The sequence below is a fragment of the Xenopus tropicalis genome, chromosome 10 (genome assembly GCF_000004195.4).
Source record: "Xenopus tropicalis strain Nigerian chromosome 10, UCB_Xtro_10.0, whole genome shotgun sequence".
In the NCBI taxonomy this organism is placed as follows: Eukaryota; Metazoa; Chordata; class Amphibia; order Anura; family Pipidae; genus Xenopus; species Xenopus tropicalis.
The window spans coordinates 46,621,633-46,635,578 of record NC_030686.2 but is presented as its reverse complement, the minus strand read 5'-3'; the positions used below and the strand labels follow the sequence as shown (position 1 = coordinate 46,635,578).

Here is a 13,946-nt window from a genome sequence, read left to right as displayed (position 1 = left end):
GTAATAACTGCAGGTCCTGGACTGTTCCATTAAGAAGCCTCAGTGAGGGGTGTAGGTTCCAAAGTAGTAAATCTCGGTCCCTAAATAACATGCAGTAGATGTAGCTAGTGTGCAGCTGGAGCGGAGGGGGTTTGTGTCAATAAATAACTAAAGGGGGGGGCCTTTATGTTTAAACCTGCACCCAGAGCTACTTTTCTTAACCAGCACCCACCCACCACGCAACACTCTGCCACCAATCATGTTAATATTGCAGTTGTTTATTTGTAAACAGTAACTGAATGACAGCAAATCTGTACAGACTCAGAGAGAGCAGTTTGTCACCCACCCATGTTAAAGGGACAGTACACGCCAAAATCCACTTGTGCCACAAATGTGCGCTAAAAATGGGCGTTGAAATTACATTCTGCCTGAAGTTTCAACGTAAAACAAATCCATATATTCCTATTTTACTGTGTACCGTCCCTTTAATGTAATGGGACAGGGGAAGCAAAATGGCAGCTCTCCAGCCACTGCAGACTACATCTCCCAGAATCCTCAGCCAGCCAAGAAATGTGGGGCTTTCCAGTGTGCAGTCACCGGAGGGGTGCAGCATTGTCACACAATAGTTATTACATGGATCCTCCCATATAAAGAATTCCGTTAATCCTCAATTTTTTTCTAAAATTTGCTTTTAAAGGGCTGTTGACTTTTAGTTTATCATAGACTGTCCTATTCTTAGCAGCTTTTACTTGGTCTTCATTTTTTTTAATAACTTGCCTTTGTGCTGACCCCAGCAGCCAATAATATTTCTCTTTTTCCTTATCTTTCTATTCGTCTTCGTCACCCCTGCACGGTTGCTAGGGTAAACAGGCCACTAGCAACAGGGTAGCTGCTGAAACTTTAAACCGAAGAGCTACTGAACAAAAAAATAAAAAAAAAAAGATCACACAAAAAAATAAAGACCAACTGCAAACTGTCTCAGATTATCACTGCCTACATCATACTAAGATTTAATTAAAGGCAAACTGCCCCTAAATATGAGAAGTAGGGAAGGAACGAGGAGCCACTTAAGGTTTATATTATGGACTAGTTCCAACAACCACAGATCTAGAGATGCAAAACTCATATGGGGGGAAATGTTATTATTCGCTGACTTTTCTGTCCGTTATCGGCAGCTTTATTAGTCGAAGCAGGAGTTTAAAAAACGCAGGGATCTTCTTAGCCCTGCTGGAAATTAAAACTTACTACCTTTTATATGTTAAAGGGAAAGTAATGCCAGGGAGCTCACTATTAGGAGCAGTGACATTCAGATGGGGGGGCCACCACTGACTATGGGGGCCATACACGGGCAGATTTTAGTCCTTCAGACGGGCCTACCTGACCAAGATTGGCCAGATCTTGATCAGCCAGGTTTGATTTCCATTGGATCGGGGATCCATTGGGTTTCCCTGATCGGACGGCGCCTATGCCGACTGTTGCAATTCAATCGTTTGTCCCTAGGGCCAAATGATCAAATTAGCCTGGTATCGTCCACCTTTAGGTGAGCTTATCGGGAGCAGATCCGCTTGCCTGACGACCAAACGAGCGAATATTCCCGTGTATGGCCACCTTTAGGGGAACTGCTAACCTGAGAGGAGTCCTATTCAGGCCTTTTTAGATCATTAGAGAATAGGCCACCGGGGTGCAATACCATCTCTCACCTGCATTGCTAGGGGGGCATACCTCTGCAACACAAAAGTCTATGGGTTGCGCCACAGGCTGCAGGAAGCACCTCCCAGGAATGGCACGGCCCAATGCTTTATAATTAGCTGGAAGACACCCCCCCACACACACACAAACACACACAAGATATGACTTTTCTATAACAAGGTGCACCACTTGTATAAAGTGATACTGACAGGCTGCCATCTAACAGAGGCATTGTGTCGGCTATATGCTGGGCCGCAATATGGGGCAGGCTCTGATAGGCTGCGGCTTCTGTTTATTTGTGTCCTGGATAACAGTGAGGTGGAACCCAATACACAGAGCTCGGCCTGGCCAATGGCGGGAGGCCCAGCAGCGAGTCCATAGCAGCACAATGCCTAGATTGGCTCGTGTCAGCATCACTTCGGGTTTGGCAAAGCAAATTCAAACAATGCATTAATACTGCCTATGTTGGCACGGGTCTCTTTGGGCAACGGCATACGGGCGATCTAAGGTGCTTTGCTCCCTGCTTTACTATAAAAAAAGATACAGTGGCCAAAGGACCTAAATTCAGTGTCCCATTTGCCTTTTGTCACAACAAATCTGCAGCCGTCCAGCTGCGGTTATAGGGACTTATACCCACCCGTCTCTTAATATAAAATTGCTTTACATGCACTTTTAGGCTGATGTCCCAATGAGTGGTTGAGTCACTCGCGATAGATCTCTGCTATTGTGGGCAACCAACTACCAGTCGCCGGTGGAAAGCCCTTTGCATTGCTTCGGTAATCCAAAGTCGCGCAAAATTTCCTCCTGCAGGCAACCTTGTGTGACTTCGGATAGCATAGATCTATGGTGGGCACCTCACCCCCGAATTGAGTTCTTGCCCTTAGGCTTCAGTGTGACAGGAGCCAAAGAACCGGGCAAAAGAGCTTGTAAATGTGAAGTCACACAGAGCTACTAACTAGTAGCAGCTACTTGTCATGGCTACAAAGTGTCTCTGTCTGTTTTAGGCATTTCTCAGTATGTCTATGGCAGGGGATTTTCTGGCGTTTAGTAGCTGTGAAAAGTAGCTGCTACTAAGTAGCTCTGTGTGTCTTCGCCCTAAGCGTTGTGGGCAATTAAACATTAAGTTATATGTTGCGTATACGTCTCTTGGAACCCCAGTACCGGCCAATGGTCAGAAGGTGTCAGGCCGGACATACCAGTATTCTTCTGTTCTGTGCTTCTTAAAATAATCTACTTTTAGTGTCATGGCAAGGTGATAGTTAATTTGTTGTTATATACGTCAATCTGGGTTAGAATACACTGGGCAGAGCCACGGCACCGCCACTGGGTCAGTAGGTTAGCTGCGAAGCTTTCTTGTTGAAGCAAGGCCTCTCGGTCAGGGACGTCGATGTCCGAAATCGGTCGGCGCTGTTCCTCAGGACCAGCTCCAGCTCCTGGAAGTCCTGTAATCGGGCAACGTCTTTATCCTGTACAATAATAGTACAAATATATATTTGTTCAACCCTTGCTCTGGGCAGAAAGCAGTCTAAAAGCCCTATGCATTGCCAATAGGGAATTTATAGCTAGAGAACTATGGTGAAGGAGTAGCTCCCTCTACTGGTGAGAATAAATTAGCTGCAAGCAAGGGTGGGTTCAAACACGCAGACTCCAGCTGTTGGGTTCACAACAAAAATTAGGGGCACAACATGGCGACTACTGTGCAGGGTATCTCCCCTTCCTCCAGCTGTTGGGAACGCTACATAGCTAGAAAATACTGGGCCCATTCACAAAACCTCTCTAAGGTCCCATGTGCTCCAGAAAGGGGTGGAACACAAGTCCCAAAGGGGTTTGGTGTATAAGGCCTGTATTTATTCCTAGGCAGGGGAAACAGCTGAAAGTCACAGGCAAAGATGGCCATTGCTTGACTCTCACAGCAGCTGTTTCCTATATCAACAGTTTCCCTGCTGTTACTGTCCTATAAGCAATGTCTCTGCCTCTGATCCCTCCCTGCGACTGTCATATAAGCATTATCCCTGCTTGCAAATGTACTTATTAACAGTTCTCCCCATGACCCATGTCATATCAGCACCCATGTCATATCAGCACCCATGTCATATCAGCACCCATGTCATATCAGCACCCATGTCATATCAGCACTGTCATGTCAACAGCTTTTGACAGTCATCTGTTTGGGGCTTTCTAATTTAGTATTCTTTGCCCCACTGATAACTCCACGTAAATGGCTTAATGCATTTTTAACTATTACCCTTTGCAAAGATTGGTGCAATCATGTGCCCTTAAATGATGTAGACAGAGTAGCAGGGGATCATGGGGAAACCACAACACACTCATAAGGGAGGAGTAAATAGGGACCCCAAACAGTAAATAGCCAATAATTGAGCCTTCTCTGATTCCACTTACCCTGTGTCAAAGTTTTCCATCTTTTCTAGGGAAGAGAACATGACCTCCTAGACATTGGGGTAACAGTCACCCCGCTATAGTTCCAGGGGTACCCAGGGCACAAATAAGCACTCACCCCAAATCCCCCCCTAACTGGCCTTCAGGCTGGGCCCCCTTAGCCCATAACAAGGTTACAGATATATAGAAACATTGGGGTAACAGTCACCCTGCTATAGTTCCAGGGGTACCCAGGGCACGAATAAGCACTCACCCCAAATCCCCCCCTAACTGGCCTTCAGGCTGGGCTCCCCTTAGCCCATAACAAGGTTACAGATATATAGAAACATTGGGGTAACAGTCACCCCGCTATAGTTCCAGTGGTACCCAGGGCACAAATAAGCACTCACCCCAAATCCCCCCTAACTGGCCTTCAGGCTGGGCCCCCTTAGCCCATAACAAGGTTACAGATATATAGAAACATTGGGGTAACAGTCACCCCGCTATAGTTCCAGGGGTACCCAGGGCACAAATAAGCACTCACCCCAAATCCCCCCCTAACTGGCCTTCAGGCTGGGCCCCCTTAGCCCATAACAAGGTTACAGATATATAGAAACATTGGGGTAACAGTCACCCTGCTATAGTTCCGGGGTACCCAGGGCACAAATAAGCACTCACCCCAAATCCCCCCTAACTGGCCTTCAGGCTGGGCCCCCTTAGCCCATAACAAGGTTACAGATATATAGAAACATTGGGGTAACAGTCACCCCGCTATAGTTCCAGGGGTACCCAGGGCACAAATAAGCACTCACCCCAAATCCCCCCATAACTGGCCTTCAGGCTGGGCCCCCTTAGCCCATAACAAGGTTACAGATATATAGAGGTTGGAATCCTGGGTAGCAGGTTAGGGCCATATTTCAGCCCCACAGGCTGAGAAGTTAAGGTTTACACCCTACCAGCCCCAGATGCAGGGGATTCTGGGAAGACTTACCTTCCTAAGCATAGTGTTGGGTAACTTTCTAATTTTCTCCACATTCTCTGGACTGACTTTCAGCTCCACACAACACACCCGTAGCAGCTCCCTGTACGTAAGCTCCTGCCTGTCCATTTCCACTTCAATGAAATCGTTGTCCCCTGTGGCGCTGCACTGAATTCTCACTTTAAGGACCAGTTCTGGTAAGAATAAATGCAAGGAATCAAAAAACGTACAATTTAGAATTTATCTTTGTATAAAAATATAAAGTCTCCCTGTGCTCCCAGTTTCTTTCATGGTCCCCCCACCCCTTACCCAATCTCTTGCCCTCCCCCCAGTCTCCTTTTATTCTCCACCTCCTCTTGTCCCTTCACTGATCTCCATACATATATATTCTGAGACAATTTGCAATTGGTCTTAATTTTTTAGTATTTGTAGTTTTTTAATTATTTTCAGTGACTATTTGGTTGCTAGGATCCAAATTACCTTATCAACCAAGATGTAGTTTGAATGGAAGACTGATATGTGAATAGGAGAGGGATTGAACAGAAACTAAGTACTCTAAAGTAATAATAACAATAAAATTGAAGCCTCACAGAGCAATAGATTTTTTGGCTGCCGGGGTCAGTGACCCTCATTTGAAAGCTGCAAAGAGGCAGAAGAGGAAGGCAAATAATGAAGACCAATTGAAATTGACCATTCTATAATATACTAAAATTTAACAACCCCTTTAATACTAATAAAGAAAGGTTTTGGGGGGCCTGGTTGTACCTTTCATGTTGGATGGAAATGCGCCGGTGAAAAAGAACGGCTGAAATACTTGCATAGGTCCGGCGTTAACACTTCCATGATGGTGGCTGTTAGAAACTGGGGAGAAAAGACTGCGGTTTGGGGGCACAGCAGGGGAGCAGACAGGGCCGCTCTGTACTGGGGAGAGCGCACAGTCTGGGGCAACATGCACGTCTCTGTTAAAGAATAATGCGGGGAGGGGATCTTCACTCGTCGAAGAGGTAGATATACAGACATTTTCCATTCCATTGGATAAGGAGGAGTGAGTCACGGCAAGATGAGGCTGGGTGCATGAGGTGCCATTTTCAGAGAGAGGGGCTGCACTGGGTTCTTTGTCGGTATTTTCCCTGGAGAAGCTGTATGGGAAAGGGGGATTCGCTAAATAATTTGGGACAAAGGGTAACTCGGAGTCCGGCTTTGTTTCTTCTGTTTCTGGTTCTTCCACTGTAAAAGAACAAGAGAGATTAAAATAGAATGCTCTGTTATACAGATAGCTAGAATCTCAGCCATAAAGCAGGGCAGGACTGCTGCTTACAATGGGGGGGGGGGGGGGGGATAGGATCTGTGCCACTGTGACAGAATGCTCTGTTATACAGGTAGCTAGAATCTCAGCCATAAAGCAGGGCAGGACTGCTGCTTACAATGGGGGGATCAGATAGGATCTGTGCCACTGTGACAGAATGCTCTGTTATACAGATAGCTAGAATCTCAGCCATAAAGCAGGGCAGGACTGCTGCTTACAATGGGGGGGATCAGATAGGATCTGTGCCACTGTGACAGAATGCTCTGTTATACAGATAGCTAGAATCTCAGCCATAAAGCAGGGCAGGACTGCTGCTTACAATGGGGGGATCAGATAGGATCTGTGCCACTGTGACAGAATGCTCTGTTATACAGATAGCTAGAATCTCAGCCATAAAGCAGGGCAGGACTGCTGCTTACAATGGGGGGATCAGATAGGATCTGTGCCACTGTGACAGAATGCTCTGTTATACAGATAGCTAGAATCTCAGCCATAAAGCAGGGCAGGACTGCTGCTTACAATGGGGGGGATCAGATAGGATCTGTGCCACTGTGACAGAATGCTCTGTTATACAGATAGCTAGAATCTCAGCCATAAAGCAGGGCAGGACTGCTGCTTACAATGGGGGTCATGGGAGCAAGACAAACAAGCAGTTTCCTGGGACCCTGCAATTGATACTGAAGGTGACAGTGGGTGCAGGGTGGCACGAGGCAGCACAAGGATTACATCACACACTGATGACAAGGTTCAATGTGATCCAAACAAACCCAGGAGATAAAGAGCCTGCCCTATATTATGTCACTAGGTGTAACTGCGAGAGCGCTCAGCTATTTATTACTGTGTCGTAATAAAATCATGTTTATTGTAGGAACGTGATACAAACACGGCTCTTTCAGGAGATAAAGAATAAACTTGTGAGGACTTTGTAACCAATGAATTCCCTTTATTAACTCACTGAGCACCTGAACTGTATCTTCCATTTGCTTAAAGGGGTTCTTCACCTTGAAATTAACTTGGCATGATGTATTACTCTGACACAGAGTACTAGTTTTTCAGTTATTTTGCTTTTTTAGCAGCTCTCCAGTTTGGAATTTCAGCAGCTATCTGGTTACCAGGGTCTTGTTTACCTTAGCAACCAGGCTGTGGTGTGAATGAGACATCCTTTAAAGGGGTGGTTGACCTTTGAGTTAATTTTTAGTATGGTGTAGAAAGTGATATTCTAAGACAATCTGCAATTGGTCTTTAGTTTTTATTGTTTTCAATTATTTGCTTTTTGTTCTGCAGCTCTTCAGTTTGTTGTTTTTAGCAGCTATCTGGTTGCTAGGGCCCAAATTACCTTAGCAACCAGGGAGTGATTTTAAAGAGAGACAGGGATATGAATAGGAGAGGGGCTGAGCTGAAAAATAAGTTATAAAAAGTAACCATAAATCTGTAGTCTCTCAGAGCAATAGTTTATTGTCCGCCGGGGTCAGTGACCCCCCATTAGAAAGCTGGAAAGAGTCTAAAGAGGAAAGCAAATACTTAAAAACTATAAAAAAAAATGAAGCCCAATTGAAAGGTGTTTAGAATTGGCCTTTCTATAACATCTTAAAGGTGAACCACCCATTTAAAGATGGATGCCCATACTGGCATAGGGTTTCCCACACAATGAGCTCTAGTAATTCATATCCCTGGGAGCCTAGAAGGTTTAGTAACCCCTGGCCACCAATCACAGGTTTGCTTTTAAACAATCAGTAAATGATACTTTCTGATTGGTTGCTATTGGTTATGAGAACAAACTGTGAGACAGTGACAAAGCCTGGTTGGGCATGGAACATCAGGGGCCTAATAAGGTGAGAGGCTGATTGGGTATCTATTAGTGATGCGTGGGCTGGCCCAAAACCGAGAGTCAGGTGGGTTAAGGCCCAACACACACAGCAAATATGTGGGTTCAGGCTGAGCTCTTCCTTCCGCCCTCCCCGTCTGCGACCTAACTGTGATGTCAGAGGCGGGGCAGGTGTGGGTATATAAACTGACGCAGCTTAGCAGGCCGGGTCGGCTTGAAATTTTTCAACCCACACATCACTAGTATCCATGTAAGTAGAACCCCCAGTCTGGGCATGTCAGTCTCACCTCCCAGAAGCCTCTTGATGTCTTTCTTGGACGTCAGTTGCACTGGCCTCTCTCCTTTGCTCGTTAGAATATCTTCATCGGCTCCGGCTTCTAATAGGAACGACACAACGTGCAGGTGGTTCCGCTTGCACGCCCAATGCAGGCAAGTCCTTGGGGAGATACATACAAATATAATGAATATAGGCCAGTGGGGTCTAGAGGAACAGCTGGGTTATACCAGTACTATACTGAAAGCCGCCCTGGGTGTCTTTAGCTGTGAGTGACATCATCAAGGAGTGTGGGTGGGATGCCAGTCAAGAGCCTGAGGGATACTGGGAGGGGCAATGCTACTCTGGGAGTTGGGGTAGAAGCCACTGGGGCCACTTGATAACTGGGGTGAGTGCAGGGAGGCAGGGTGGAAAGGCAGCTACAAAGTTGAGCCTTAGTGGAGTGCCGATCCCTAAAAATTTACAGAAAGAGTAACTCTGTGCCGTCCCTGCTCCTACATTTATTGCAGCAATGTTTCCATGTTTCCTTCATCAGGCCCAAAGAGAATGGGTCCCCCCAAAACACTACTGCCATAAAGAGATATGAAAATATCCATCTGGGAGTCTGGCTATTAAACCCATATATGTGCATGCCAAAAGCACTGGAGCCATGCTGCAAGTCAGAGCCAGTGGACAATACCGGATCGGTTACCCTTTACCCGAATGGTACATTATCATTTAGAGCAGGGCCATCCAACGGGAGGCCTCTGAGTGGATTTTTATGGCTCCCAGGCTGCCTAAAAGCTCCACAGACCTTACTGTATATTATCTTTTTAATGTAATCCAGCCCTTAAACCTGCAATATCATATATAATTTGCCCACTGCATATAATCAGCTATGATTTAGAGCAATGGCGCAGAGGGATAAGGAACAAGGACAGAGATATATACTTAATAATGGATAACTTTAATTAAATGGGTGGATCACCTTCAGGTTAACTTTTAGTATGTTATAGAATGGCCTATTCTTACAATTGGTCTACATTTTTTATATATTTTTTAAGCTTTCCAGATTTTAAATGGGGGCCAAAAAACTATTGCTCTGTGAGGCTCCAGTTTTATTGTTATCGTTACGTTTTATGACTTATTTTTCTATTCAGCCCCTCTCCTATTCATATTTCTGTCTTTCTGTCAAACCACTGCTTGGTTGCTAAGTTATATTGGACCCTAGCAACTAGATAGTTGCTGAAATTCCCAGCTGAAGGGCTGCTGAACAAAAAGCAATTAAAAAAACACAAATATTAGAAAATGAAGACCAATTGCAAATTGTCTCAGAACAGCACCCTTTATGTTATTATAAAAATTATTTTGAAGGTTAACAACCCCTTTAAAGCAAAATCCTGGATGGTTGCTTTGTTAATTTTCTCCTCCATACCTCTGCAGGGTTCTGGCTTGGTTGAAGCAGAAATCTGTGATGAGAGTAGAAAAGGTCCATTTGATGCTTAAAGGCCCCCATACACGGGCCGATAATAGCTGCCGATATGGGTCCCTTGGGCCGACTCGGCAGCTTATCTGCCCGTGTAGGGGCAGAAACGAGCAGACTGGCCGACCGATATCTGGCCTGAAATTGGCCAGCTATCGATCGGCCAGGTTAAAAGATTCAGTCGGATCGGGGGCCGCATCGGCTCGTTGATGCGGTCCCCGAACCGACTGATACATTGCCGCCTATATAATCGCCTATTTTTTATTTTTATTTTTTTAACTTCGAGCTCCCCGATATCGCCGACCTGTAGGTGGGGATATCGGGGGAAGATCCGCTCGCTTGGCGATCTTACCGTGTATGGGGACCCTTAGTCAGATAGCTATCAGACCCCCTATATTTATTTTGTTATATATATATATATATATATATATAAAAAACCATGTAGACAATTTTTGTATACCATTTATTTTTGCTGACACAATATTTTCTTAAAAGTCCCGTGAGTGCTGGCCTTTATTGCTCTTTTATATAGCACAGCCAGCACCAAGGGTCTTATAGTTCAAACAATCTCAAGTGTATTGCATGTATTATTGGTTATACATGCAATACACTTGAGATTGTTTTGAACTATAAGACCCTTGGTGCTGGCTGTGTTTTATTTTGTATTCCGTGCACATGGGCAGCTATTTATTAGCATTTTGGAGTGAGGTGCGGTCGTGAGAACTTTTTTGTATATAAATATATATATTTATATATAAATAAAGTATTTATTGAAAAAGATCTGACGTTTCGAGCACGAACCCTGAGGAAGAGCACCGTTAGTGCTCGAAACATCGGATTTATTTTTGCCAGCACTCAGGGCTTTTGATCTTGTATAGGGTGTGCTCCATTTGTTCTTGTATGTATGTGTATGTATATATATATATATATATATGTATATATCATAATAACACCCATCACCCAAACTGCCTAGGAGTGCCCAAGTACTAACAGGACCCTATATTTGTCCCACTGTGCCTACCTGAATACCCATCTACTGGAGCCATGCTACCCTGCAGGGAGAACTTACACTTCCAGAACCAATTCCCCACCCCCATATAAACAACAAGATGGGGGTTGGGGGTGCCACTTACCAGCCATTGATTTCATTCTGTGAATTAACATTGGCCCCACATCTCAGCAGCTTCTGCACCTCTTCCAAATCCCCCAAAGCAGCAGCCTCCCTCAATCCTTCTTCCATGTAGGTGGGTTCCAAAAATAAAAATGGGACCTCGGTTTTACTCTAGTAACATCTTCATCTGGCTGCAGTAATAGAAATATATATCAGATTTTATGCAAAATAAAAAGGCAGCTTTGTGATTCTTCTGCGAATCAAACGAGTAGAAAAGAATCTATAATTGGGGCAGTGTGATAATGAGAGAGCCCGGAGCGGGCAGGGAAGTGGTGCCAGTGTAGCCCTACCCCCGGGCCCAAAGCAACATAATAGCTGTGTAACGCACAGGGTACGTACGGCTCAGTCCCACTCACACACCAACCATCACACTGTAAAGGTCCCAAGATCACGATCCCACTCTTCCGATTTAACGTAAAAATAGAGATAATCCGCCCTCCCGGATGGAGGCATGTCTCCGGAACACTCTGCTGGGGGACAGGAATCCGTGGGACACCGCAGGCGCGGCACTTTGGTTCCGGGTTACGCACGAATACACAGGCCCGGAATGTGTCTCTTGCTGGGGCATAATATTGCGCCACTGGCTTCAATAATAAATACTAGTGTTTAGATGTATTTTTTATAGCGATTCTTCATTTTGTTGATTATTATAATGAAGGTTCCTTGAAGCTATAGGTCTAAGCAATCACTCCCCCCCCTCAGTTTGAGACTGACTCAGTATCTCACCTCCCAACATTTTGAAAAGGGAAAGAGGGACAAAAATAAATGATTTTTTGACCATGGCCATTTTTTTGCAGCCACACCCCCTAAACACCACTCACATTTGACTAAATTTGGCAGATTATTTAAAGTTTGAACACATTTCTGGGAGTTTTGGGGTCCTGTTCAGGGGCGGGCCGAGGCGACCAGGCGCCCTAGGCAACCTCGGGGTGCGATGCGATGGATCATTGCCCCCACCGCGTAATGACAAGCGGCTGGGGCAATGGGGCAATGACATGGGGTAGGCAGGAGAGGCTCCTGCCTGGCATCCCCCAATCGTTGGGCCCTAGGCCATACCTCCCAACATTTGAAAACGAAAAAGAGGGAAAAAATATTTTGCCGCGCCCACTATATGGCCACACCCCCAGATGTCCCATTTTTGCACACCGTCCCGCTGTCCCAGATACTTACTGAAATGTCCCGCTGTGTCTTTAAGTGTCCTGCTCGTCTTCAGGTCTTTTTGGCTTCCTTCGGGTTTCCTTGGCTCCTTCTGTCACTGTTGTCTTTGGGTCTTCACAGCTTCTTCCTGCACATTTTTTTTTTGTTGTTGTGGGTGCTGGTGCTGCTCAGGCTGCGGGTCACAAAAGTTACGCTGGTGCTGCTGTGCCTTTATCTACTACTGTACAAGCTCTACTTACTGCTCCTTTTTTTAAAAAAAAATGAGCTTGGTGAGTCCCTGACTGTAACAAAGGTGTTTATTAATAATTACTGACTGTAACAAAAGTGTTTATTAATAATTAATATTAATTATTAATAAACACCTTTGTTACAGTCAGGGACTCACCAAGCTTATTTTTTTTAAAAAAAGGAGCAGTAAGTAGAGCTTGCACAGTAGTAGATAAAGGCACAGCAGCACCAGCGTAACTTTTGTGACCCACAGTCTGAGCAGGAGCAGCACCAGCACCCATCCTGTTACTTCTGAATTTCAAGTGAAATGGCTTGCTCTGCCATACTCATCTCGCGAGACTTGCATAAAACTACAAAAGGACCGAATGCCAAAGCACCTGAAGGAGCCAGAAAGAGCCGAAGACAAACGCGCGGAAGAAGCCGTGAAGATCCGAAGATAGCGGTGACGGAATGAGCCGAGAAAACCCGAGAAGACCTGCAGACGAGCGGGACTCTTAAAGGCACCGCGGGACATTTTGATAAGAATCCGGGACAGCGGGACAGCAGGCAAAAACCGGGACTGTCCCGCGTAAAGCGGGACAGTTGGGACCTATGCCCTAGGCAGCTGCCTCTTCTGCCTACCCCTAGTTCCGGCCCTGGTCCTGTTTTATGTGTTATTACAGTTTTGCTGAAACTGCCCTTTACTGTGAGTCTCAGTTCACCCAAGAGACCTGTTTAGCTTATTAGTTACAATTGTATCTCAGTGCAGGGGGGGGGGGCTTTTTACCTTTCTGGGCTCTCTGCCATAAACCCACTTATTTAATTAAATGTGAGAAACAATGTATCTAAGTGCAGGTGATGCTTGTTAAGATTTCTGGGCTCTCTGCCAAAAGCTACTTTTAATTAAATTTGTATCTTTTTTAGCTTCAGTGCAGGAGATCAAAGGGAAATGAGGGACTTTTCAGGAAGAATCCAGGACTGTGGGCTTGTGTCCCACGAAAACCGGGACAGTTGGGAGGTATGCAGTATACAATTGTTATAATGCATTTAATGCAGGGGGGTCCGTTAATCCCTCAATCCATGGCCTGAATGGGAACATAAAACCGCAAAATGCGATGCTGTAAAAAAAAAAAAAAAGTGGTGATTGTAAAAATCCCACACTCCCTATTTCTTTCTGCCTCTGCTGGTTCATCTCTCTCCCTTGTTCCATGGGCCCCCACCTTTACATGGTACAGTCTGCCCCCCCCCCCCCCCAAGAATTGAATTTCATGACAGTGATGGCAACCTACTTCAAGCCTAGCATATACTTTTTGTTTTTTTTAATAAAAAAATTAAATATGACCTCAGCCTCTGCTGTGGATTTTCATAGGGCAGCACCGGAGCTAAATACACTCCTGTCAATGCTACCCAGGCTTCTTGTCTCCAGGCAGTTGCAGGTGATTTATATAATGTAGGGAGTGACTTAACAGTCTTGTCTTGTGACAAGGTCCAGACTGACAATCTGTGGGTTTTGGCAAATG

At 45.3% G+C, this 13,946-nt stretch overlaps 1 protein-coding gene across 5 annotated transcripts; it reads right to left on the bottom strand.

Moving 5' to 3' along the window:
* Positions 1–236: 236 nt before the first annotated feature.
* Positions 237–11,617, bottom strand: ankrd40 (ankyrin repeat domain 40). Of its 5 annotated transcripts, none has more exons than XM_012971644.3 (6): positions 11,390–11,617; positions 11,024–11,192; positions 8,442–8,590; positions 5,789–6,250; positions 5,036–5,217; positions 237–3,134 (listed from the first exon to the last, which is right to left on the bottom strand). In XM_012971644.3, exons 2-6 carry the CDS (start codon positions 11,128–11,130, stop codon positions 2,997–2,999), a joined length of 1,038 nt encoding a protein of 345 aa, XP_012827098.1. In that variant the 5' UTR covers positions 11,131–11,192; positions 11,390–11,617; the 3' UTR covers positions 237–2,996.
* Between the last annotated feature and the right edge of the window lie 2,329 nt (positions 11,618–13,946).